At 48.4% G+C, this 26,844-nt stretch overlaps 8 protein-coding genes across 8 annotated transcripts; 4 read left to right on the plus strand and 4 right to left on the minus strand.

The window, feature by feature from the left end:
• Nucleotides 1-3,056: 3,056 nt before the first annotated feature.
• On the minus strand, nt 3,057-6,173 carry J7T55_003807 (uncharacterized protein; the record flags this gene model as incomplete). The annotated part of the gene is made up of 5 exons (XM_053143154.1): nt 3,057-3,142; nt 3,233-3,674; nt 4,110-4,155; nt 4,281-4,382; nt 4,543-6,173. The coding sequence occupies 5 exons, from the start codon at nt 6,171-6,173 to the stop codon at nt 3,057-3,059; spliced, it is 2,307 nt and encodes a 768-aa protein (XP_052994052.1).
• A 1,253-nt stretch (nt 6,174-7,426) lies between these two features.
• On the plus strand, nt 7,427-9,208 carry J7T55_003808 (uncharacterized protein; the record flags this gene model as incomplete). Its single annotated transcript, XM_053143155.1, has 1 exon — nt 7,427-9,208. The coding sequence occupies one exon, from the start codon at nt 7,427-7,429 to the stop codon at nt 9,206-9,208; it is 1,782 nt and encodes a 593-aa protein (XP_052994053.1).
• A 1,119-nt stretch (nt 9,209-10,327) lies between these two features.
• J7T55_003809 (flavonoid 3-hydroxylase) lies at nt 10,328-11,995 on the plus strand (the record flags this gene model as incomplete). The annotated part of the gene is made up of 1 exon (XM_053143156.1): nt 10,328-11,995. The coding sequence occupies one exon, from the start codon at nt 10,328-10,330 to the stop codon at nt 11,993-11,995; it is 1,668 nt and encodes a 555-aa protein (XP_052994054.1).
• A 232-nt stretch (nt 11,996-12,227) lies between these two features.
• On the minus strand, nt 12,228-13,748 carry J7T55_003810 (taurine catabolism dioxygenase; the record flags this gene model as incomplete). Its single annotated transcript, XM_053143157.1, has 4 exons — nt 12,228-12,721; nt 12,779-13,055; nt 13,308-13,369; nt 13,430-13,748. The coding sequence occupies 4 exons, from the start codon at nt 13,746-13,748 to the stop codon at nt 12,228-12,230; spliced, it is 1,152 nt and encodes a 383-aa protein (XP_052994055.1).
• Nucleotides 13,749-14,432: 684 nt separating this feature from the next.
• On the minus strand, nt 14,433-15,587 carry J7T55_003811 (uncharacterized protein; the record flags this gene model as incomplete). Its single annotated transcript, XM_053143158.1, has 3 exons — nt 14,433-14,583; nt 14,973-15,478; nt 15,534-15,587. 3 exons carry the CDS (start codon nt 15,585-15,587, stop codon nt 14,433-14,435), a joined length of 711 nt encoding a protein of 236 aa, XP_052994056.1.
• Nucleotides 15,588-16,783: 1,196 nt separating this feature from the next.
• Nucleotides 16,784-18,525, plus strand: J7T55_003812 (ral permease agp2; the record flags this gene model as incomplete). The annotated part of the gene is made up of 2 exons (XM_053143159.1): nt 16,784-17,093; nt 17,162-18,525. The coding sequence occupies 2 exons, from the start codon at nt 16,784-16,786 to the stop codon at nt 18,523-18,525; spliced, it is 1,674 nt and encodes a 557-aa protein (XP_052994057.1).
• A 1,504-nt stretch (nt 18,526-20,029) lies between these two features.
• On the plus strand, nt 20,030-24,545 carry J7T55_003813 (uncharacterized protein; the record flags this gene model as incomplete). The annotated part of the gene is made up of 9 exons (XM_053143160.1): nt 20,030-22,113; nt 22,219-22,297; nt 22,441-22,611; nt 22,676-22,777; nt 22,851-23,376; nt 23,451-24,031; nt 24,087-24,197; nt 24,247-24,343; nt 24,424-24,545. The coding sequence occupies 9 exons, from the start codon at nt 20,030-20,032 to the stop codon at nt 24,543-24,545; spliced, it is 3,873 nt and encodes a 1,290-aa protein (XP_052994058.1).
• A 122-nt stretch (nt 24,546-24,667) lies between these two features.
• Nucleotides 24,668-26,458, minus strand: J7T55_003814 (permease; the record flags this gene model as incomplete). Its single annotated transcript, XM_053143161.1, has 3 exons — nt 24,668-25,078; nt 25,142-25,715; nt 25,773-26,458. 3 exons carry the CDS (start codon nt 26,456-26,458, stop codon nt 24,668-24,670), a joined length of 1,671 nt encoding a protein of 556 aa, XP_052994059.1.
• Nucleotides 26,459-26,844: the final 386 nt, after the last annotated feature.

A 26,844-nucleotide genomic window follows, 5' to 3' on the forward strand; every position in this document is an offset into this window, starting at 1 on the left:
AGTATTAAGTTTTATTAGGCCTAAATACTACTTACTAGCTATTGTTTATAGCTAGTACTATTTTTTAAAGTTTAGCTTATTTTACTAGTAGAAGAGATATATTAGGTTCTACCCCTTTTTTTTAAGTTTACGCTTATAAATTTAGTTATTAATTTAAATAGCTAATTCTATATATTAAATAAAATTATCTAGTTAGTTTAATTTAAATAATTTATTTTTTACTTTATCTTTTAACCTATTATAAAATATAAAAATCTTTATAATATTAGTATAGTTAACTTTAGTATAAATTCAGCAAAACTCCGCAATATAAATTATAGCAAGTCCCTTCTAGCATAATCTTATAAGTTCCCTTTCTACTTACTATTCCTTATCTAAGTTCTAAAAAAGTAATCTAAAGGTAAGCTTATAATTTTTAAAATTGCTAAAAATATTCTAAGTTTCTTACTTATATTATTTAAACTTATCTTTTTTAAAAAAGTTTATAAAGTAAAGTTTAAACCATATTAAAGCCTGTTCTTTTAAAAAAAGAGGCTATATATATAACTCGTTCTCTATTAAACTAATTATTAAGGCTATAAAAGCACTAATAAGCTTTAATTTAAATAAAATAGGCTTATAATTATCCTAAGGAATTATTATAGAGGGTTAGGTTAATAAGCTTAATAAATTCCTTAGGTTTAATTGGAGTATTAATAATATTAGTAGCGCTTTAAAGTGTTTTAACTTTAGCTTTAAGTTTTTCTACTTTATTATTTTAGCTAGCCTATCCCTAAATATAGGCACAAAGTTTTTTAATTTTTTTAATTATTTTAAAGTATTAAGCTTATAAGAGTTTAAAGTTGTTATTATTTAGCTTTTGCTAGAAGTTTTTTTAGGTATAGCTAAAAGATATATTAAAGTAAAAATAATAACTATATAAGTTATTACTTAAGGTTTATATAAAACGTTTAAATAAGAGCAGTCAAAATATAATAATTACAGCTAATTTTTAGTTAATAAACTTAGTAAATAAGTTTATATTTAAAAAATATTTAAAGTAATAATATTTTAAGCAATATATAATAATAGTGGATTAAAAGCTTTATAGCTATTTTAAGTAAATATTTAAATTAACTATTAAAAAGCTATTTTAAGCTAATGCTATTTACTAATAATAAGCGTAATTTATATAGTTTATTTTTTTAGCTAAAATAATAAAAGTATTACTTTTAACAGCTTATTTAAAGCGTTACTTATTTAGAGTAATAAGAGTATTAAATTATTTAGATTATTTAGAGTAAAGCGTTGTTTTAATTATTTTAGTTATCCTTTTGCTTTATTATATAACCTACTTCTGTTATATAGTAAATCCTTTTAAGCTTACCCTGCTAGCCTATAGGGTTTATCTGCGCCTTTAGGGGATTAATAGTGCTTTCCTAGTTCTATTCCTATTATATTTATAATACAAAATAAAAAATTTTTAAAAAAATAATTTAAAAACTTTAAAAAACTATTTATAAGCTTAAATAAATACTAAAGAAATAGTATTTTAAAATCTCTATAAAGCTTATAAAATAGAGTTTTTAAAAATTACCTTTTAATAAATATATCTTTATTAACCTAACTAATGCTATTATTATTAAAATTTAAGTTAATAATCTTTTTATTACTATTAAATTAATAAAAATAATAATATTATTAAAAAAAAAACTCTATAATATATTTAAAATAAAGAATAATACTAAAGTAATGCTTTATTTAAAAGTATAAGTTTAATAAAAGTTTAATAAAATTATATTATACCAAGCTTATTATATTATTTATATACTTAAGCATTTTAAATAGTAAAAGCTACTTAAAAAAGCAATTCCGCTTTTATTCAAAGTTATACTATAAAAGAATTAAAACTTAATTAATTTAAAGTTTTTACAAAAATACTAAAAATAAAGTAAATATCTTAACTTTTTTATATTATAAATACAGCTAAATATTATATTTATAAATTAACTTTACTTTTAATATAATTTTACTTTATTAAGGAATTATAATAAAACTCTAAATTATATATATAAATATTTTTTTAAATTTCCTAATATTAGTATTAAATATAAAAGAAAATTTACAAATTTAATAGCATTTACTAATTTTAATTTTACTAAATATTTTAATACTAAATAATTTACTACTAAATAAGTTATTATCTTTAAAAAAGCACTAATTTTATAATATTTATAATAATAAAAAATAATAACTTTATTAATAACTTATATTAAGTATATTACTATAGCTAAATTAGCTAAAGAGCTAATTTAAGTTAAAGGATTTATAAATTTTTTCAATTTTTTAAAGTTTACAATAAATACTATACTTATATATATTAATAATAATATAGCAATTATAATTACTTAAAATCCATATATTTACAGTAAAACTAAATATATTAATATTTATTATTATTTTATTTAAAAGTATATAATAAAAATTAAAAATATTATTATATATTATATAAATACTAAGTTTAATATTATTAATATTTTTATTAAAACTTTTTTTTAAAATAAGCACTATAAGCTAATAAAGTTAATAAAATTAATTAATATTTAATTAAGCAGTAATCTATAAAGTAATTTAAAGAAAGTAACTAAGGAAGAATTTAAAAAATATAAAGGAAGCAAAACTTATAAAAGTTTTTAAAGTTAAGGAAAAAGTTAAAAATATACTCTAAAATATTCACTTATTCTCTACTTTATAAAAAGGTATCTATTGCCTATAAGGCAATAGTAGTTATAGCTTTATAATTAAAGCCTTTCCTCCCTTTAGGAGGAATTAGGAGTTTTAATAGCTAAGCAAGCTAATCAAGGTTTTCTCTTATTTATTACCCGCAGCGAGGTCAAACCAAGTTCATGACTTTCATCAGAGGACCGGTGAGTTGCCTCACAAATCTGGAGCCACTCCCTCAACCGATTCATGTCAGCTCGCTCCTTCTGCACCAATCTTCCGCCCAGAGGCTTTTTCGGCTCTTCTTCAACTCTGTGTATCACGAATCGCCTTGCAGTTCCCGATCGACTCCCGAGTTAAACCTCTAGCCTGAGAGCATATTCGGGACCCTCGTCGATTACGTTGATGGAGAAGCGGCTGTCCTTTGAATCATCTGCCGTCCCTGGGGGTAAGATTCCGTCGTGAACGATTTTCTGTCTTAATAGTGTGCAAAATGCACAGCTATTTTCGACATTCATGACATTTCCCACACCGTTAAGCTCGATCTGTGTGGGAAGCGAAGGGCTGTTATTACTAGGAAGCCCGTGTTGTTTCAACAGAATGTCGAAGTCAAGGTGCCGGCACATCTCGCAGAGATACCCAGAGTCGTCCTCAGAGAGAACATCCGGGTTCGCAATGAACCATTCTTCGTTCAGTGGTGCTTCGGGACTGAGAGGCTCCCATTTTGTCTTGAATTGGTGGCTCTTGTACTTTTTGTGAATCTTCCGTTGTTCTTCCTTCTCAAGCTCCATGATCCGTTCTTCTTCCCCATCCTCACCTCTTACAGTAATTGTGAGACGCTCGAGATCCTTGTCAGAGAGCATGTCTTTGCTGTACTTCTTGTGAGCTGTATCCATCGTTGCAATGTCTTTCGCACCTCGCCGCTGTAACAGATCTATCAACTTGGCGGCAGATGCTTCCTCGGCGTCGGGCGGCTGATTCGAAGACGTTGAGGTTGTAGACTAAGTAGTGTCTGACGAGGCCTCTCTAAGTTGAGGGTTTGATCAGTATTTTCCGCCGTAGCAGGGGGTGTGAGTGGATCCCGCGGCAAGCATAGATTAATAGATTAAACAGGGGTGCTGCAACATCATCTGAATCCGCTTGGGAGCCCCTCCAGGCTGGTAGGTCCCTTCTCCTGGACAGTTAACGAGGAACCAATAAATCACAGCTGACTTGTTATGGTATTTGACTGTAGTTGAGTTACATGGTCAAAGAGTTCCGTTCTGACTAGTTAATAGTGATTAGAAGACGCTACAGGGAATTCCGACATGTGCGAGATACCCGGGTACCTAGGTATGTTAGATGAGTTCATATGTAAGCAGGATGCTACCTGGGTGTAAAGCTATCTAGGCTGGCAGGCTCCGGAGGACCTGCCCTCGGGGCCGCATTTGCTCTCCGGGACTGCGCCGCAAGGTCCTATCAGCCCCAGCTCAGCCACCGGTTCAGAAGGGCGCAGAGAAGGCCAGGTCCAAATTCCGGGTCGGTAACCGGTTCCATCTGACCTATATTTAGGGTGTGCGGCTCAAACGATCAAAGCTCACCATTTTTCGGCCGCCCACGTGGAAATGGTCGCGTTCACGCGGTCCTCACAACGGGAGCACAACGATGCTTGCTCGTCTTGGTCTGGTATTTGAACCGATTGTCTGGTGTTTCAAGTACCCTCTAATCCCTGGAACGTCTTCGCGCCTTTTCCCTTGCCAACGCCAGAATATGCTAGATTACTCATCGTCTTGCTGACACTGGTCAGCTTTTCAATCTCACACCCCACCCAACATGGCCGCTACATATTACGGCCAAAGCTACCGGCCCCTCCCGTTTCCATCAGCCTCCGCCTCAGACAGAACCACGCTCTCAAAGCTTGATGTGACCTGCAGCCGCTTGATGTTGAGTGGCATAGGTGTGAGCGGTGCCGAGGAGCAATTCGATCGTGAGTCGTCCGTCTCACCGTTTCCCCTCGATTCGCTGTCACCGTCGGTTGTAGAACCTACGGATGATTCTGACCACGCGCTCATAGTCCTCTGGAAGCTCAGCCCTCGAGACCGTTGCTTGGGCTGCAGCTCGTTGGTCCCGCTACTTGTCCATCCCAACGACTCGTACCCTTCGTCTGACGCCGAAGGCGCTGCAGGCAAAGGGCCGCGCGCCGTGTTGGACCGGTCTCTTCTTGAAGCTTGATCAGCCGCCGTGATCGTGGCCGCGCTCACGCCTGACCACAGAGGCTTTTCGACTTCCTGGTCCATGCTCGTGTCCACCCTTAGGCTTGAGTTCCGCGCGGGTGATCTGGCTCTGAGATGGCCCTCGTTGGAGTGTGGTCGTAACGTGGCTTCAGGGTATGGTGGATTCTCGACCTCTACTTCCATCTCTTGGCCTTGAAGCCACTGCAGTGCGTAGTCGCTTGCAGCCCCCACGTCATGTGTGGCTTTACGCAAATGGCAAAACTCTGGGTAGTCGACAGCTGGCTTGGGGGTCTTGCCGGTGATCTTATCCGCGTTCGACATCGCTATCTCAAAACAGTGTGGACAAAACCGAGGTTTCGACTTAACACCGTTCTGATCATCCAAGTCGTCGGGATCAGCGCCAAAAAGACTCAAAGGAAATGAGACGGTCCGGTTGCTGGGATCGATGCTCATGGAATTACGCCGAGCCAGTGTGACCGGGGCATCCAAGTGAAGCCCTCCCTCTTCCAGGACGTCAACCACGCTGCAGAACAACTCGTCGTCGGTGATCTTGCCGATGTCAGGGACATGTCCTTCGTTGGAGTTGAACAGTCCAGCCATGGGCCGCTTCCCAGAAAAAATGGACCATATTGAGACGGCTAGGGCGTAGTAGTCGTCGAATGGTGTCGAAGCTGCTCCATCGTAGGATCGATCTGGTGACGTGTACTCCGCTGTTGGTGATTCCCCCGGCCATGTGCTGAGGTCGCTGTCATCTATCATCCGTGCTGACGAGAAGTCTACTATCTTGAGAGCGTCACTCCCTGGCTCCTTAACAAATTTCTCCGGTCTAATATCGCCGTGCAGTATACCTTTGCGATGTAAAGCCGTCACCACTACCAACATGTGCTTCGCGATCGAGACGCGCTCAGCTGGGAGGATCTTAGACACGTCAATGGGATATCCCAGCTCCATCAACGCGCCCTTCTGATACCACTGTGAGCTCATGTCATCGACCACTCCGACCTTGCTAACAACACCGAGGGTGAGGTCGCCAGCAATCAACATGAGTTTTGTCTCTCGCTTCCTGCAGACTGGTTTGTACGCCAAAGTGTTGCTGTACTTGTAGATGGGACACTGGCTACCATTTGAGATAATGGAGGCTGAGGAGTCTTCGAGATGCTGACACAAAAGTCGAGGATCGGTCTCAAGCATCATCGGAGGCAAAGACTCCGCCGTTGCGTCCGGGAACCACGCGACCGTGGCTGTGTGATCCATCATCATTTTCACTCAATCGAGACCGAGCCGTATGACCGTTTGGTTGGACCCAAACGAGATGGGAAAAGATTTCAACGCTCAAGAATTGTTTGGGGCAAATTGAGTGAGGCCGGTAAGCCCCTCGTCGTGAACAGGTGGGTATCATTCATCTTCACGAACGATCAAACCAATATTCTTGGGGCGATACTGATGATAAAAAGCAGAATTCAACTTTTGAAAGTCCTTGGCATCATTCTAACGAACGATTCTAATAATAACTGCTGGTGTTTGGGACATTCCATTGGCAGTGGAGTTTCGAGCCCGCGAAGCGGCCAGGTCGGGTCTGGGGACGGTTTGGCCACTCTCAGACCGGCCACTAACAGCCGAGCGGCAAAGCCACGCGCAGCCTCTGTTAGTGCAGGGGCTGACACTGCCGTGGCCGCTTTCAGACCACATCGTCATCAATACTGGCTTCAAGCAGCCCTACCCACCCGCTTTGAAACGGAATGCTCACGTTTTTTGCGGTCCATGACCGAGAGCCTCAAACCGGGACTGACTGAGGTCGACCATATGAATAGCCGGGCTCCGTGGTCCCGGCAGGAGACCAGCAGTCTCTCGGCCCCTGATGTCCAATACTTCCCTCTCTTGCTCAAAAATACGGCCTCTTCTTCCGGCACCAGCCGTTTGAGCTTCAAGGCCCAGTACGTTGCCTGGTCTCATAGATCCACTCTTATTTTCCGGCCAGGCCTGTCGATACACAGAGACAGCAGGTTGAACAAGTTTCCTTTTCTCTCTCTTCCCGTTTCGGTTGGACGCTACGGTCATACAATCCCGTAAGGTCGCTCATTGTGCCCTCGTCTGGTTTGATTCTCCGCTTCACACCCAGCGGCGACCGCATCGGTAACGCTTGCGTGCTCGCTAGGCCGGCCAAGCCAAGTATCTAGCCACGCCCTATCCACCCAGACCGTACGGTTTGATCTGCAAGGGTGATCGAGAGGCAAGTGTTTCTCGAAGTATAATACCCAAGTGGTAGAAACATTTCCAGGACAACACCACCAGACCACTCGACCCACCGAAACATTCTTTCCTTCGTTCACTCACCTCCCAATGCCCCGTGTCAAGAGTTCACTGCGGAGAGAAGGTCCACTCAGCCCTCCAGCAGTAACAACAGAGTTTGATTCTCAACCTCAATCGTTTCCTATCAGCCCCTGCTCAACCAAACTCTGCTCTATCGAAGAGCCTTTTGACGAAGAATCACAACTCGTCGACAACGAAAAGGAATGTGCAAGTTCACCTACCTCGGCTACGACCGCTGCGATGAGCCAGAGAGGCACTATCTCATCCGTCGTGAGAAATGTAGCGCCAAAGCCAATCTAAAGAATTGGTGCGCTCCTCACGAGCAAGAAGAAGCCTCCACGGCGGACCAGGCTGGCAAGTTCTGGGTGTCGCTGCCGTGTCCCATGTGTGCAGAAATACCTGTGGTCTATGATCAGCCTCTGCTGGAGATCGCTCATTCCCGTCGTTCAGTTCTTCCGGCGCCTCACTATGACGCCGTTACTAGGAAATATTCGCGTCTTCCCAGACACCACACGGCTGAGGATGACTTGCCAGCTGACGTGGTTCCGCCGCCGCTCAAGACCACACGCATGCAGGTCCAACGGGCAGCTACTGAGTCCATCATCACCAAATCCAAAGCCTCGAAGGCTGCTGAGTCTTCGAACGGTGAATACACGCTCCCAGCGACTACCTATGTTCCTCCCACGCGGGAGCTAAACCTTCCTAAACCACTCCCTGTCCCGCAACCTGCTACTCTTACACCACCTTCTAGTCGAGAGTCAAGTCGGTCGCCTCCACAGATTCGAATGGATGGCGCACTGCGAACTACTCCTCCCGGAGACGGCAGCCGTCGAGAGTTGGACTCTATCCGTGAAAAGGCTAGGGCTGCAAATGCCGCCGCGATGGAGGCGAGACCTCCCACGGCTGAGAGATTCCGTTCAGGCTCCGCATCGTCTGCTTCAAGCAATGGGACCGGTCGCCCAAGTCAGCCATCTCGCCAGGCCTCAAATGCATCTATAACAACAGCTTCTTCATATGCCAGTAGAGCCGCTATCAAGACAGGCCACAGGCCTCAGAGGCAAGCAAGCGCGACCCGCTCTCCTCCTCAAGACAGCGTTGCAGACACCCTAGCAAACGCGGCCCTGAGGAGTATTGGGATTGACCGCACCGGGACTCGCTCTACAGCGGCTTCTGACTCCCCGGAGCGTGGTCGGAGACCTCGTCGTCGTCCCACAGGGGGGTCAAGCAGTGACAGGTCCGACTCTCCATCGGTTTGGCGGCCCACCATCAGCCCTCCCGTCCTGCAGAAGGACAGTCTCGGCCTGGGCCAAGTCGATGACAGTGTCGAGCCATTCAGACAGCGCCTGGTTCCCTTTCCCCCAAACAAGGGAGCTGCCACTCTCAACGCTGTCTCTATCGCCAAAGGAAAAGGCCTAGTGGAAAGCCCACCGCGACCCAAGACTCCTCACCCACAGAGCAACAAGCCACCGGTGTTGAGGCTATTCCCCAACGATGCCGATGATGAGGAGATCGCAGCCGCTGCCTTCGAGAGGATGTTCGCCGCCGAGTCAAAGGCGCAAGCATACCAGGTCAAGGTTCAGGCACAGGCGCAGGCCGACGCAAAAGCCCAAGTGCAGACCCAGATCCAGGCCAGGGTCGCAGCGCAGTCGGCCTCACAAAGCGATGCCCAGACTGCCGCCGCGAAGAAGGACAAGTCCCTGCCCTCCGTCCCGGCGGCCCTGCGGCGTGTCAAGACCGGCCAGGTCAAGACGGTCAATGTCCCCCCGCCCCGGCCGCCGCGACGCCAGAACACCTCCGACAGCTCGAGCTCTGCCGCGTCCTCGTTCAAGTCGCCGCCCCAGCCGTCCTCTGCCACGATCATGAAGGTCAACATGGGCCCTACGTTCAGCCTTGCTGGAGTCAGTGGGAAGTCACAGGAGTTTGAGATCGTCACTGGACCTGATGGGACTATGCTGCAGGAACCGGTGCTGGGACAGGCTTTCTAGTTTGTCTAGAAAGAGATTGATTATTTTGGGGGTTGGAAGAATAGGGGGAGTGGTGAGGGCGCTGTGCCTCTGTGATCTCTTGCTGTGTGAGAGACGATACACTCTTTTTACCCATTTCTTTTGTGGCGATCTCGAAAATCATTTCTTTGGGAAGCTGGATCGCGTGTAAAACTATTTGGACGGTTGAAGTTGATTTATGGGGTGTACAAAAACAATACTTGATTTGTAGTTGGCAAAGGAATAGGATGGATACCACTTGGGAATATCAGTAGGAGTCATTCATTGTTACATACATCGCAATATGACTTCATATATCGCAATCAATGCTGTCCTTCCTGATGAAATGATGTATTCCAGCGCCCACAGAACATCCCATGCTTACGAATATGGTCTTGCGCTGAAAATGGCTCTGTCCAAATTTGGTTCAAGATGAAGTAGCCCATGCGCTACCAGACTTGGCAACAGCAAATATTTCGGAATCCTGCTGATTGAACCTTCTGATTATGTTATAATGGAGACGAGATGGAGTGAAGTGCCACAATTGAACGCGTAGGAGCCGAGGCCTTCAAGAGTGCTGGATTCCAAAGGCGTAGCCAAGATGATGTAGTGCCGGTAATCCCATTGAATTATGAGTCAAGAGTAGTAAAGACCCAAATTTGTGCCCACAGCAAGGCATCTTTAGCATCAAAACGCAAGCCACACAGATTTAGCGCTGTCTCACGGGCATGTGTGGTGTTTTGACATTGGAGAGGATCCGGGGATTTACCGCTAGGCGTCGTCGTGGTGGGTCTGGGGTAGTGGAATTGGTTTTGTGGGGGTTTTGCGGGGAAAAGCTTTCCCCAGCTCAACTGGAGAAGACAAAGTCCCAATTGCCGAGTGCCGCAGGACTGGCCTAAGTCAGGTGGACGAAGCTGCTCCTAGCGAGCACTTAGTTCGTCAAACCTCAGTTCTGGTTCAACGGCTCGTCGATTCTCCGCAAACATCGAGGCTCGTCAAAGTTGAAAAAGGGCGTCTTTCGCCCGGTCGTGCGTGCAGTACTCTCTCCATCGCTTCGTTACTTACTCTTCATACTCTGTAAACTCGTTCCTTTTTCAGACATTGGGCAGGACACGAGGCAACATGGCAGATGTCTCTATTCATCCGTCAACATGGCCGCTCTACGTCTGGCTATCGCTCCTGATTGCCCTGCCAGCCGTCACTCTCCTCTATGACATTGTGACCTGGCTCCGAATGCCACCCGGCCCTACGCCTTTACCCTTCATCGGCAACAAGCTGCAGCTCCCTCAGTCGAAGCCATGGGTGCAGTTCCAAGAATGGTCGAAGAAGTACGGCCCAATCTACACCATCTGGATAGGCCGCCGCCCCACTGTCATCATCTCCGACCCGGTCATTGCTACCGAGCTCATGGAATCGCGGAGCAGCAAGTACTCCAGCCGTCCACGGATGGTAGCAATGGGCGAGCTGCTCTGGGACGGCGCAAGCGTTCTCGTGAAGCCCTATGGAAAGGAGTGGAGCGTCCGCCGGAGACTTCTTCATCTCGCCCTCACGCCCAAGGCGTTGCGGCTGTATAAACCGGTCCAGGAGGCCGAGGCATCCCGGCTTGCATACGGGCTCTTGAGCCGCCCGAATGACTATGTCAAGCTCATCGAGACTTTCACGTCGAGCGTGGTATTCTGCGTGGCGTACGGGCATCGAATTGATTCGCTTCACGCCAAGGTCATTGGTCAGAGGTTCGAGTTCATGCATTACTCTGCATCGCTGAATGTCCCTGGCAAGTATTTGGTCGAGACGATCCCAGCTTTGAAGTATGTCCCTGACATATTGGCACCATGGAAGAGGGATATCAAGGAGCACGGGCGAAGAGAGGCTGCTGCGAATATGGATTTGGTCAATGTCGTTAAGGGAGACATTGCTAAGGCTGAGAAAGAGTCTTCACAAGAAAAGCTGCCAGATTCGCTATGCAAGATGCTACTGGAGATGCGACAGACGGAGAACATCCCACTCTCAGATCGCGACTTCTCCTTCGTCCCGGCCTCCCTGTTCGGCGCTGGGTCAGATACCACAGCATCATCCATGTGTACCGCCTTTTTGGCCCTGATTACTCACCCGGAAACTCTTGAGGCAGCGCACGCCGAGCTAGACGCTGTCATCGGCCAAGACCGCACACCGACGTTCGAGGATGAGGCGAACCTCCCTTATATCAGAGCACTGGTCAAGGAAGTCCTGCGGTGGAGGCCGGTCGCCGTCCTAGGCGGCACGCCTCATGCTTCGACAGAAGATGACCACTATGAAGGCTACTACATTCCAGCAGGCACGACTGTGTTGGGTAATTCATGGGCAATCAATTTGAACGAGGAGTATTATCCTAATCCGCATCACTTTAACCCATTGCGTTTCCTAGACGGGAACATCAATGCCAGACTTAAGCAAACTGCCACGACCACTATCCAAATTAGCGAGAAGCACGACCTTGAGCTTGGAGGAAAGGCCCATCCCTCAAAGAGCGGGCACTCATCTTTCGGCTGGGGGCGACGCATTTGCCCCGGCGCAAATTTGGCCACGAACTCACTGTACATCGCATTGGCTAAGCTGCTTTGGGCGTACGATATCAAGCCTATTCCAGGTCGCTTGTATGACACGTTCAAGTATACGGAAGGGTTCAACATCAGGCCTCAGCCGTTCGAATGTGTTATCCGCGTCAGGAGTGAGAAGCACAAGATGGTTTTGGAGGGGGAAACGGAGCAGGCCAAGGCGTTCTTGGAGAGATTCACGCCATTTAGCGAATAATTAGTTTGCTACTTAGTCTTGTGATTTCACAGGTTTATATTAATTACGGCCCGAGTCTCTGTAAACACGTGTGGGAACCGAACAACATCATAGTGACTTATCACGATCATTTTCGAACGGACAGAAATTTGGCAACAAGTCTCAATAGGTCTGAAATTACTATCACTGCACTATTTGCTTTGTGTCAGGACCAGCTTCCAGAAGCTAGTTGATAGTCCATCTATCTCTTAGGCTACTCCATTTGGGCATCGTCATCCTCGATCAGCCAAGCGGCAGTACCAGCAGTGTACTTCGGCGGGTTGTACGGCTTTAGAGGGTTAATCTCGTATTTCGGGGGGATAAGCCGGCCAACACTGCCGTAAGCCGCCTGCCACGGTATCTTCATGTCCTCGGGGATCTCCCAGCTCAAAGATTCATTCCGCAACCACAAACGAGTGAGCCAGCGCCGCATGGTGTCCTCCTCGATCCCATTCGTGACCATGGCCGGGCTTCCCTCCTCGGCTCCCTTGGCGTCCGCGTCGACGTACGAGTCCCGCTTGTGAAGCATGCTGAGGTTGTTGATAAACAGGATATCACCAGCTTGGGCCGGGATGGGAACGGCATGCTTCTCAGCGAGATCGTTGAGGACCTTGAGAGCGCGTAGCTGTAGCTCAGTAAGGTAACAGCCTTCGGACCGCTTCTCAGCCGTTGCAGGGTGAAGGCCGAGACGACCTGGGTCAGCAGAGACTGTGGATACATGGGTCAGAGATGTTCTACCAAAACGGAGGAAGTCTGAGAGCTTACTGATGACATGACCTCGATGATGAGCAATCAGAGGCATTGTTGCCATGCGAAGGGGATTAGCGCCAAGCTGGACTGGCCATTCTGCAGCCTCCAGAGTCTTGAGGATTTCAGGCTGCTTAAGGAGATCGTTGTATATTGCTGCAGCTGAAGCAAGTGATGTAGCACCTCCCTCAGCAGCAATCCGTCGGTACTGTAGGACGAGTATCTCACAGCCCATATCGGTATGGAAAGGCAACGCCGAATTGGTGTGGATTCCGTGGCGCTTTTCCGGTGGCACCTACAAGAAGATCAGTACTTTTGTTCAAGGCTCCGCAGTCATAGGCGTCGAAATGCCCCTTTATCTCCGGAAGCGAGGGCAATTCTACGTGATGAGTGATATTCTTCCTTCATGGCGCGTTCTAGGCAGCCGATGAGTTGTTTTTGAGTGGTGGCAGGAGCCCCTGGGGCAGTCGCTGGATTCAAGACATCATCCAGATTCAATGCAGTATTCTTAACATAGTATAGGACTCGGAAACATCTGTGTACTTACATTCTGCCACTCCTTAGCATCAGTAATATGAGAAATCATGTCACGATTCTTGTTCTGAGCACCTATCTCGCGAGTTAGCTTCCAAATCGATTTTACTCTGGGACACGCTGATCATTACTTACCACGCTGAGACCCAATGTGGCTACCTAGACCCAGGAACATAGTTATGTTATCCTCATTTGAGTATTTGGCAGGGTCTAGACCATGGAGTAGGGCAAATCCCGTGCCCTCGTGGAGGTTGCGGGCGATAGCCTCGAGACGTGGACCAACGGTGGGGAGAGGGAATGTTTCGGCGGAGACGTTGTAACTCTGAGCCTCAGTTGCCTTGAAGGTCTCTCTGGCAGTTTCGATTTCGGCAACCTCGGATTGGCTCAGGTTGACGGTGTAGCCAATCTTACTAGAGCCGCTACCGGCCCTTGGGTCTGCCATGTTGGTGTGCATATTGCTGGAGATATTCTGAGATGTCTGACAGAGCTTCTCTGTAGATGTTTATTAATTGAAGATTTTAGGTGAATCAATTGTGTGCAATATTGGTGATTTTGCTTTTTTTTCGGGCTGAGTGTCGATATGATGAGATTTCTTTGCTTCTCATGGGACGAAAGAGTCGTATCTCACAAAAAAGCAGATCCGACTGCTGAAGAAATCCTGTCTTTTTATAGCCCCAAGTTTTATTGTGGTTCACCTAAGACCATTACTCATGCACAAGTCGTTTTTCAAGTCATAAAAAGAAAGTAAGTGATCATCCGCTCCTGGAGAAACGCAGTGAACCATGTTCACAGGCTAGTCACATGCACACGGAGGAATATTACCGTCCAAAGAGCGAATGATTTGACCTGAATGATTTGACCCATTGTTGAAGCTTTCCGCTCTCATAATCGTGCTATGCTCTATTATATAAGTCACAAGTCGTGTCTGAATGCCACGTATCAAGTGAGCTCTGCTGTGTGGATGATAGTCATCCCTAAACGGCACATCCTGGATAGTCACAAGGGAGAATGGACATCCAGAAGATATGGAATGAGGGCTGCTTGTGTGACTAAATCATGGTGCGAGATTCAAACTAGCTTATCCAGGTACATATGTTGGCACATTTCTGACAGGCTTGATTAGTGATTCAGGATTGTTCTACAGCGAGCGGGCTGTGGACAAGTTTGGGACCCACTGAGGCTGTCTGCGCATCAAGTCGATTTGGCCTCCGATTTCCAGGCGTTTTGCAATGCCATTGTCAATGCCTGACACGGTCCTTACGTCGTCACGGCATGGAGGCTCGATTTGTCTGTAGAAAATTGTTGAGTTCTGTTAAGGTTCGCCTAACGAAAAGAGAGGCGACGGCAATATTAGCTGCGCGCGTGCCCTAGAAGCTATTTACAGTACGGCGGTGGGTTGATAAGATAATCCTATCGATAAGGGCCCTGTAGGTCCAAGCCCAGAGGGCCCCGCTGGCATTCAGTCCCACGCCCTCACATCTGATTTTCAGGCGGGTTGCAATCCCGTTGTCAATGCCGAGAATTTTCTCCCTGCATTGCCAATACTCTCTCGCCGATCGCCTTATTCTTCTTCGAACTCCCTTCCAGGCCGCCTAGAATATCCTCACTCCACTCTCCACTGCTCGGTATTATCATATCAAATGTCTCTCTAATTACCGCATACTGGTAGTAACCGCACCTTGCAATAGGTTGCGTCTTCCGCACATCCAGGATCCCATCCGTCAGCACATCATCGGCAATGTGGACAGCGATCACACGCCCAATAACCACATCAACGCTACCCATGGGTGGGTTGCCGGGCAGTCGCAGAGTGGTGTGGTAGACACACTCAAACTTGACCGGGCTCGCCTTGACCATGGGAAGCTGAGGGTCCTTGAGTGCTGTGGTGAACTCCTTCTCTAGCCCAGCCCGGGCAAACTCGTCAACGTCTGCTGGAACCTGCTCGGCGGTCGTGTTGACGGCCTCGCGCAGATCCCATGTCGCTAGGTTCCAGACGAAGCGACCTGTGGCCTCGACGTTGGCTACCGTATCCTTACGGCGGTTGGAGGGTGTCTGGTTGGCGGAGAACATGACATACGGAGGGTCAAAGGTGAGATTGTTGAACTGCGAGTAAGGAGCGAGATTGTGCACGCCCGAGGGTGAGGTCGTGCTGATCCATCCTATGGGCCGAGGGACAACGCACGCCTTGGGGTTGATTAGAGACGCAGGCTCCGTCACGGGCTAGAGGGTTTGTCCCTACCTTGAAAGGGTCATGGTCCAGACCGTGATCTGTTTTCCCTGGTTCGTAGAACATGTCGAAGACTGTGTGATGGTCAGGAGTGTGGCTGGAGCTAAGTCTGTCGAGAAACTACTCTGGGGGTAACATTTGAAGTCGGGCCGGGCCTTTCGTTGCGGAAAAGCCGAGGGGCATTGCAAGTGGAGTAGCCGACGTTCATGTACTGTACGGACGAAGCATCGTTGTTGTAACTAATACCAACGCGTGTGGTCAGGATCCAGTAAACAGCACGGCTTGGACTGAATATGGACATTTTCAGTAGCTCTGCTTGACCTCGGACATCAAATCCACACAGCAAACAAGCTCACAGTGGGTATTATCTACTGTCCACCCCTCACCTCGTGGATTGATTGCCAGCCCTGTGGTGACTAGTGCGCCCCATATGTGCCATCCATTGGCTGTCTTCCCTATTCAGTCACAGGTGACACTAAGCTTCTGTCGCCAGGAAGGAGTACTTCTGGAATGGCACCAGGATTAATATATTGGAACAGAGCGTCGGGACAGTAGACAACGCGCGTCATCAGGGAGGGTTTGAAAGACAAAGAGGTGCGTGTTTTTTCCAAGGCCTCTGGGCCTTGGATCCCGACGCTAAGGCCGCCCACCTCGGTTACGAATTGCTTATCTCTGTGTGCGAGCTCATTCGTGGTCAGGACACCAGGAAACTGGAGGTTCAAGGTACTTGTAGCGCCATATTTGACTCTCACCCCGCCCCCCACCTGCAGCTAGCACGCGAAGCAAGACAGGGGACCCCACCTAGCCCACCGTCTGAGGTGCCCTGCCATCGAACCGTTCGCCGCCGTCGCCTATCGCCCGTCGAGTCGCTCGTCCGCTTCCAATTTCCTGTTCCAAACAACGGCGATTTGCCTGTCAGCAAGAGCCATTTTCTTGCATGCTGATCGAATCTGCATTGTATCAATAGAGTTGAGGTGACAAATGGATCCACCCTGTCGGCGCCACTCCCTGCCTCCCTGCAGCTGGGTTCTGGGATCTTGTTGCGACGCCCTCACATCGCCGCCATGTCTCTAAAGCTAAAAAAACCATCCGACCTCCTTCTAAGTCTCCCTCTCCCTTAACACAGATCTGATCTGATCTGATCTAATCGTGTCTTGTGTTGTCTTTCCTTGGCTGGAATCTTGCACACGTTGCACTCCTTTGATCCAGCAAATTCGCAGTCTCGCATTGCGCTCTGCCAAGGACCACGCGATCCGCCAGATATGGCTTCCGATAAGGACATCCCATCAGCTCGGAGCGACGAGAAGACCAGTCTCGGTCCCTATGATGAGGACGTGGGCGTTGTCGAGGTCAGGGGGAATAAAGATGCCCTGCAGCGGCACCTTGGCAACCGCCAGATTCAGATGATTGCTATTGGAGGCTCAATCGGAACGGCACTGTTTGTCTCGATTGGCAATGGCTTGATGGACGGCGGGCCAGGCTCGCTGCTTATCGCATTTGCCCTGTACTCGGCATTGCTTGGGTTGGTAAACAACTGCATGGCCGAGATGGCCGTGTATATGCCCATCTCAGGTATGCAGTGCGCCCCTTGTTCTGCCCCCAGATATCCAAGCCAGCAGCGTACTGACAATCGCTTGTAGGCTCCTTTATCCGTTTTGCGGGCAAATGGGTCGATGAAGCCTTCGGTTTCATGACGGGTTGGAACTTCTTCCTATACGAAGCCACTATGATTCCATTCGAGATATCTGCCATCAACCTCGTACTGACATTCTGGCGGGATGACATTCCTGTGGCAGCCGTTTGTGCAGCCTGTATCGTCCTTTACGCCCTGATCAACATCTTTGCCGTCAAGTTCTATGGCGAGGCCGAGTTCTGGCTTTCCAGCGGCAAATTCTTGCTCATCATCATCGTCTTTTGCTTCACCTTCGTCACAATGTGCGGAGGCAACCCCCAGCACGACGCCTTCGGCTTTCGGTACTGGGCGAACCCGGGCTCGTTTGCAGAGCACATTCACACTGGCTCATTGGGCCGCTTCCAGGGTTTTCTCGGTGCGCTGTGGTCTGCGGCCTTCACCATTGTTGGCCCGGAGTACCTGGCCATGGTCGCTGGCGAGGCACAGCGCCCCCGGACTTATCTGAAGCAGGCTTTCAAGACGGTCTACTGGCGCTTCGGCGTCTTCTTTATCGGTGGAGCTCTCTGCGTCGGTATTATCCTGCCGTATAACGACCCAACCCTCAACGCCGGCGATGGCGCCGGCACCGCGGCAGCCAGCCCGTACGTGATTGCGATGCGTAACATGCAGGTTTCTGTGCTCCCACACCTTGTCAACGCCCTTTTGGTCACCAGCATTTTCTCAGCCGGAAACGCATATGTGTACTGCTCCATGCGGTCCCTCTACGGGCTTGCGCTAGAGGGACAGGCGCCGCGCTTCCTGGCCAAGTGCACGCGCTCTGGAATTCCTGTGTGGTGCTTCGCCGTCACCATGATATTCCCTTTCCTCTCCTTCCTCGCGGTCTCGAACGGCACCGCGCAGGCTGTGCAGTGGCTGGCCAACCTTACTGAGGCAGCACAAATTATCGATTACATCGTCATGTGCCTGACCTACATCTACTTCTACCGCGCCCTGAAGGTCCAGGGCGTCGACCGCAACACACTCCCCTACACGGGCTGGTTCCAGCCCTACAGCGCGTGGATCGGCCTGGTCGGCGAGATCTTTGTCGTCTTCTGCTACGGCTACGAGACATTCCTTCCTGGGAACTGGGACGTCGGCACCTTCTTCAGCTACTACCTCATGGTGTTTGTTGCTGTGATAACGTACACGGCGTGGAAGATAATCAAGAGGACCAAGGTCGTGAGGCCCGAGGAGGCGGACCTGGTGTGGGACAAGCCTGTCATTGATGCTTATGAGGACGCGCTCAAGACGAAGCCCGAGGGGTTCTGGAACGAGGTGTTGCAGTTGGTCCGGCTGAAGAAGAAGAAAAACGAGCCCGTTGTGGACGAGTGAGAAGATATCGGCTTCATCACTGTGTGATCGTACTTGATGGCTCTTCTCTCTTTTATCGTATATATTCGTGCCCCAATGCGCACAATCCAGCTCCGGCGCGAGTGTGCCACCCCGACTTGTCTGCTTAAGCTGCACGAGGCCATCACTTGACCGTCGCACGTGTTGTGAGGAAGCTAACTGACTACTTGGTCTTGTGTGTTGGACTTGTCTTTCGGCGACGGCTGCCCGAACCACTTGTCGCCTTTGATTGACCACCTGCGTAAATGATTGTTTGCCCTGACAGTCCGTTCCGGGACAGTATCTGCTAGCTGTAGCAGCTGGAAGCCCAGCGGCCATCGGCCCCTACTCTGCTACACCTGTACGCGTCTTTGAACGAGTGCGCATGGAGCACTTTCCCATGCCGTATTTCAATGTGCAGTGATCAAGTCTTAGGTGAGTAACGAGCCCAGATTTGGGAGTACTGTGGCTCCAATTGCTCGACATGGAACGGTCCAGCTTCGAAAGCCATTCTGGCCCCTGATCTCAAGAATTCGGCGTTTAACACTGCCTTAGTATCTGCACCGTTTCTGACATCTCCGTCTTCACCTTGAGGCAGTTATATAATTTGAATAACGGGAACTACCACTGGGTCTCTTCATTGCATGCGCCGTTGTGCTGCAGCGTGAATAGTTGGCATTGATGCTCCTCTTATACCTCAAAAACTGATTCTGTCTTGGTGGAGACGATGCGCTGTCGGAGCTGATGACTTGCATCAGTAAAAGTGCGGGCCTTTGAATTTTGCCCCCCCCCCCTGCAAGAATTCGCTGGGATGTTTTTCAAGTAGGCATAGCGGACCCACTACAAAACTGGCTCGTGCTGACTTTGAAAGTCACTTTTAACAAATTTAATACACAGTCCATACGGGTTAGTCCTTTGGGAACTCGGCAGCGCCTATCGGCATTGTTGCTCCTCGCCCCAGCCGGCCCTTTTAAAATTAAAGAAGACTGAATTACAATAGGGCTGGCTGGGGCGAAGGGACGAGCGTAAGCGAGAGGCCGGTAGGCCGTACCCGAGTTCTTAGAGGACCAACCCGTAGAGACTGTGGAATAATTGTTAAAGAGTGAAAAGTTGTTTTTTGAGGTCTTTGCGTAAAAATGGGTCCGCTATGCCTACTTGAAAAACATCCCAGCGAATTCTTGCAGGGGGGGGGGCAAAATTCAAAGGCCCGGTAAAAGTGTGTGGGGAGCCTGCAGGTCCACGTTCAGGCATCCTGCGTGGAAGCGCAGTCAATCGGGAACCTTGCTCAGCAATGAGCGACTGTAAGCCGCTTACAGATGCATTATAGGATATGCAGTGGGACGCCACGCATGGAATTGATTGGCATCGGCTACGTCTTGAATCTGCGGCCCTCAGGTACTCAAGAGCAGCCACGTCGTTCTTCATTACTTTGCCACATAATTACCCTCTTCATCCCAACTTACTTTACTGTCTCACACGAGGAAGCTCGTGTGACGGATGTCCCACGATGGACAACAAGCTGAATCCTCAAAATGACCCGAATCGACAATCTGTAGATGGCCCGCGCCACGCTGAGACCACGAATCATGGGCCTTCTTCCCTTTTCCCACAAAGTGCACTTGGCGGAGGAACGTCGTTTTGGTCTGAGAGCGTTGTTGTTATGCCAGACCAGCCTCTGGCTTCGTCTCAAGCTGTGATGAATTGGGGACAGATCCCACAGAAATCGCTCATCGATGACGCGACACAGACTACCTCTGGCTTCAATTCTCACACGCAATGGAGCACACAATCGGTATTTGATGATGGCAACCGTCCTCAAACCTCTGATTCAGAAGTAATAGCAAAACTGCTCGATTGCCTGCCCTTATGGAACACCCGCAACAGAAAGCGTTCCTCAAAGCTGAGGACCAAGTTCATGGGAATTCTACAAGATTACCCCGATGTAAATCTTAATAAGCTGGTCAATGGCAAGGCCTTGTTACACGCTGTATGCCGACAAAGCAAGGTTGACGTGCTCGACTTACTCCTTCAATCACCACATATCAATGTCAACATTCGAGACGGCCACAAATCTCAAACTCCTCTGCATGTTGCAGTCACTCAAGGAACACTATCATCAGTCGAGCAGCTCCTTAACGTGGCCGAAATTGACGTGCAAGCGGAGGATGCAGACGGCTATATTGCTGTGCATTATGCAGCAAACAGTGCGATGCCGACGGCTGATACGTGGTCATTGGAAAAAGAGATAAAAGATTACAGCCGCGTCTTTCTTCAGCTCTGTCGAGATGGAGCTGTCAATGCCAAGACACCAGAGAGAAGAGGTCCTCTTCACCTTGCCGCGGAAGCTGGAAACATTCCGGCCTTGAACGTTCTTCTAGCACAACCCGACCTGGATATCAACATGAAAGATGTGCATGGGGACACAGCACTCCATTTAGCTAAAAATGACGAAGTCATTGATTTGCTATTGGACAAGGCTCTGGACGCCAATGTTCAAAATATTGACGGAAACACGGCCTTGCACTGCGAACTAGCGCGGCGCTTGATGGTGTTGACCCAGCCTCTTTTCACACACACGAGACTGGATGCAGACATGCCAAACAAGAAAGGAGAGCAATTGATGCATATCGCAGCCGCCCAACGTTCCATTGATGTGTTTAATCACTTGGCCGCAACACCGCCGTCCGGAAACATAAATATGCAAACTGAAAGCGGAGAGACGGTATTACATATAGCAATTCAGGCTGAAAACACCGACTTTGTCAAGCATCTACTTACTCTACCCAATATCGATGTCAACGTTCGGGATGAAAGACTTCAAACGCCGCTGCACTTGGCGTGCGAGAAAGGGAACATCAACATTGTCAATGATCTACTGACTTTTCCAAGAATCGATGTTAATATCAAAGATCAAAGGCTCCAAACACCACTGCACCTGGCATGCGGAAAAGGGCACACCGAAATCGTCAAGGATCTGCGAAGTGTTTCAAGCATTGATGTAAACGCTCAGGATGAAAAATCTCGGACACCATTGCACCTGGCATGCGAAGAAGGGCACATCGACAGTGTCCGTATATTGCTGGACCATGCACATATCCTTGCCCAAGCCCGAGCCACGGATTGCCGCCACATCGCCAGCGGACTGGCTTCCGGAACACAAATTGTGTGCGATTCGCTGCCAATCACATTGGACATAGATCAGCGAGTCCCAGATAGCGGTGCAACTGCACTGCATTTTGCCGCCCATGGAGGTCATCTGGAAACAGTCTTCATTCTCCTTGAGCATGGTGCAAACCCGCAACTCACTTGCAGAAGCTTTGTCAACCCAAGCAACGCTGTCGAGCCCGACGCCGCTGGTGTGGCCACTAAGATCGAGGTTATTGACTTGATCCGGCGCTATCGATGGCGATCAATATCACTAAACCCAGATCCCCCATCTCCCGCTCAAGAGGCCTTGCTAGAAACTCATGCGAGTGGTGTCTACGTTGTCTGGGAGTGGCCAAGAGCCGAGCATTCGTTGAATGAGCACAGCAGAAATCCGAGACGCAGAAGGCAAAGAATTTTCCCCGACGTCAGCTCGATAAAAAGGATGTATGATCGTCTCGGATCAGGATTCCGAAAAGGACTCCAACCTTGTGAGGAAGAACAATGGCAAATAAGGCACGCCTCCAATCCGTCATTTCCTAAACTTGAAAGGAAGGGATATGATGGCCGCTACAAGAGAGTTTTTGAAAAGGAGCGAGAAACCAAGTGGGTTCACTTTTCCGCGCAGAACGTGAGTCATACCAGTGCAAAACTTGTCGATACTTGACAGAGAAGAGGCTGACCACGGACTATATAGCGTCAATGGGTTGAGGTCGGTCACATCCATGATCCGAAATCATGCATCTTAGTTGGCTCACCGGCAATGTCGTGCAGGACTTCTGCAGACTGATGTATTCTTATGACTCACTCCGTTCTGAGGGTATGGACGTATTGACTTTTATTGATGATACATTTGACCAAGGAAGCACAAGTGGAATTTCCAATGAGGATCTTTATCGAGAGCACTGTGTCAACGTTTCAAACCTTTCCGTGGTTACGGGTCAGGTACGACATGCCTCTGTAATCTCCAGGTACAGCCTTGTCTCATTGCATTCTGACACATGCCAAGGAGACAATCGAGGACTCTTCGACACCGCGGAAAAGCAGCATCACCTATAGCGGCGGAGAAGCAGGGCACGAGGTTCAGCATTACTCTGTCGCTGACATAGTAGTAGGTCTAGACAGAGCGGCAGCTTGCTGTTCGAGTGTCTCGCATTACACCGCTAAATGACCTCTATGGGCAGATACCACTCATTGATATCGACATGATGAGTCCTGGATTTGTCTCGAATGACATCTCATACGTCCATAACAACAATGGCCGACCATCAGTATTGACCATGGATCCTTATGAGAGCCAGGGACTCAACGTCAAAGAACAAAGACATGTTGAGATGATGAAATCATTTCATTCTGCCTTCAATGCCCAACGAGCAAGAACTCTGGACCATTATTTTCATCGTGACCTTGCTGACACAGATTTGCAAATGGTCAATGCTGAGCAGGTTGTGTCTCGCTTCATTCATTATGAGCAGGCAAAACGAGAACCGTGTTCGAGGCAGCATAATATTTGCAACGACAAGCTACGTCTCAAACCACGCAGTAGGGGCTACTCATTGACCAAAGTTCTCAAAAAGCCAATGGGGACGACTGCAGCTGATTTGGAAAATGCATGGGTTGACGAAGGACGCGAAAAGTCGAATATCAGATCTGAACCTTCTCGACAATTCGTCCTTGTTGTCCCTCAAATTTGGCTGTGGAAAATTGACAGTAAGGAGCAACCTCTGGCCTTTTATATGGGCATTCTAGTCTCTATCGATTCAGTTTCGCTGAATCTTCATCAGATGTCCTGATCACCGCGTTTCCGGCCAAATGGGACTCTTCCAACATGCATTCAGCCCCGGAGTATATCAGATCTCGGGTCGAGATGCAAAAGGAGGATGTGAGCTCGGACAAGCTGCTGCATGAGATCTTAGTGGCGTGCTTGGAATATCAACCCACTTTCTCGCTTTTCGGACGGCAGCTCACTTATCAGGACGCATTCTCTGGAGAGATTTCGAGAATTGTGAGTCTTTATTGGTCAACTACCATCCCATCCTACAGCCACTGCGCTAAGAAGAACCCAATGCAGTCGCGTGATATCGATTATTGTTACAAAAGCTTCCGAAATGACCTTGGAAAGTCCGATGACAGGTTTCTGGATTCCTTCAGAACGGCAACCACATCTTTGCTGGACATCGATGACGTCCTCAACGAGCTGACCATGATCAAGCGAGTTTATCAGAACCAGGCTCAAGTATGGGAGGATATGCACAAGGACCAGACCTTAGCAATGGAATGCAGTTGTCGCCCAGACCATGCCCCACGTCGGTTGTACACCGTGATGACAAGACTCGAAGAGGACGCACAGAGGGTTCGAGAGTCCGTAAGTTTTGAACAGTACCTCACATATACTATGGACAATGCTGAGTCCTCGACAGGTCGTCACTCTTTTGCAATTGACACAAGGCTCAGCGAGCACTGAGAATGCTTTGAAAGCATCAGAACAGTCCAAGATTCTGGCCATTTTTACCGTGGTGACCGTTATATTCGTACGTAATTCCATTCCCGGAAGCTCCTAGCTCACTAAAACGTCTCTAGACGCCGCTGTCGTGGATTGCTGCACTCTTTGCTCTGAAGATAGAAAGCTTCCATGCTGAGGAGGCATGGACATCTGGGCAGGTTGCTGGTGGCTCGAGTAAGTTCTCAGGCTGTGTTACATTTTCTCCAAGATAAAGATCATGCGAGTCATTGGGTACTAATTTCTAAATTCTCTAGTCATTTGTCTTGTAGGTACGCTCATTCTGTGCGCGTTGGGCTGGAAATGGTTGAATCGTGATCGCGCGGCCGGTGAACAGGGCGACGGGCTACGATCAGAGCGCCGCACATGCAGTTCGTGACCATGAGACTCGAAATAGCGTAGGAATCATCACGCACAATCTATGCACAATCATTATGACTTCTTCAAATCCTTGTATATTCCTTTAAGTAGAGTATGATATACAGCTATGTCTAGGAAACATTACGCCTGCGCATCACCATTGCCATTTTTCTCGATAGAAGATCCATGCGGTGACTGCCCAGCGTCCAGCTCAGGCAATGTCAGTTGGTCGAGAGGTATGAGAAATCTCTCCCTCCACGAGGCATTGTTCCTCCGGGCAGCGATCACCAAATGGCCAGCCCAGCACACGAACACCACAATAAAGCCGATGATATTCTGCATCGCAGTCTCGATACGAGATTGCGAATGCGGTATGACAGGTGGCAGGGCAGCGCTAACAATAAGTGAGACCATGCAACACACGATTATGAATGCAGCGAGATAGCTGCCCCAGACGCCCGTAGGTGATCTCCACTCGAGCTCGTTGACGTTGCGGCCTTGTCGCTTCATCGCGCGGTGGAGGCGTATATGGCAGACGCATATGCTCAACCACTGTAGTTGTCAGTCAAAATGTGAACTCGTTCCTATTTCTTTCTTGATGGGAGCTTGGGAAACTGTTTTTACCGTGAAGAAGTTGCTCGTCGAGGCCAGTGCAAGGAGCCACTCAAATATGTAAGACCCATCAGGAGCAGCGGCAATCCAGGCCAACTGCGCCACGACCAAGACAGCAAGAAGCGAGTTTAACGGCAACCCGCTCTTCATAGTCCTCGCGAATATTCTCGGGCCCATCCCTTGTTTGCAGATTGCCGTCAAGCTCCTCGAAGAAGCAAAGAATGCCGAGCTGCCCATACTGAATACCGCAGCGATAAGAAAGGCGTTGATGACATGCGGGAGAACCTTGATGCCAGCCTTTTGAACGGCAGCGACAAAGGGCGAAATGGCGTGAAGGTTGGCGAAATCGGGCTCGAGGAAGGCTGACGGTTTGAGGACGAGGCCGACGACGAATAGTGGGAGAAGGTAGCATACTATCAGACGGCCGACAACAAGCATCGATGCCAACGGCATGACCCTTCGAGGTTCTCGGCACTCCGCTGCCGCGAGGCCGAGCATTTCTGTTCCGCCGTAGGCCATTCCTGCGGCGACGAAGACGGATATGAAGCCAGCTCCACCATTAAGAAAGGCTTGTCCACTAGAACAAAGTTGTCAGCATAGTTGGACTCAATCATGAGTCTGATGCATAACCTACTTTTGCCAGTTTTCAAAGCCACGCCCATTGGCTTCGCGCGTTCCTCCACCAGCAATGACAACACCTGTAATCGTGAACATCACCAGGACGATAATTTTCGCAATGCCGAGGGCACGCTCCACCTCAGCATATGCCTTCGCTCCGAGGATATGCACTGCGAACAAACCTACTATGAGAACAGGAACCAGCGCAATGTCCGGCACTGCGTCGCCCCAGTATCTCTCAATGAGTATAATGACCGTAATTTCGAAGGGAACTATAAGCATGAAGTTGATATTATAGTTCCATCCCATGGCAAAGCCCCAGCTGGGAGAGATAAATCGGATCGAGAAGTCGTAGAAGGAGCCCTGGACGGGGAAGCTGGCCGACAGCTCGCCCAGCGCGCACATTGTCAGCCAGACCGCGAGGCCGACGATGGCAAACGCAAAGAAGAGCCCGCCTGGTCCGCCTTGTTGGAGGCCTTTGCCTGAGGCGATAAACAAGCCGGCACCGATGGAGCCTCCCAGCGCCATGAATATGAATTGGCGCGTCGAGATCTGTTCCCTGAGGCCTGTATTCTCAATTTCTCTGGGTCGCTCGCCGACCTCCTCGACAACAGTCCCATCGTGTGACGACCGCGTCGCACGCCTGATAATGTCGAAGAGTGACCAGATTATTGAGTCGATGAAGAGAATCACGCAGCACATTTTACAGATGTGGGAAAGGATCAATAAGGCAATCAGAAACGTTTCCAGGCAGCAATAATAATTAAATAGTGGGATCCGACAGCAAGGATCTCGTTGCACATGCGCACGTCGGGGTGGAAACGGGTTAATAACGTGGCCCAGCCCAGGCGAACAGCCAGTTCAGTGACATATTCGTAGTGGAACATGCGAAGTGTTCAAGTGACTATGCGCGATTGACCTAGTATCGCAGTAGGCAGCGATTGGCAGAGAGCTAATTTGTCTAGTGACACGTAATTATCTAGATAGCTGCACCAAAGGCTGAAGTCATATCCGTCTGAGTCAATTTAGCACTAGTGCAAGCCTACTGAAGTATTCAGATCCTGTGGCCTCCTATCTGCGATCAATCC

This window comes from Diaporthe amygdali, assembly GCF_026229845.1.
Source record: "Diaporthe amygdali strain CAA958 chromosome Unknown NODE_13_length_1014660_cov_65_381101, whole genome shotgun sequence".
NCBI classification, from domain to species: Eukaryota; Fungi; Ascomycota; class Sordariomycetes; order Diaporthales; family Diaporthaceae; genus Diaporthe; species Diaporthe amygdali.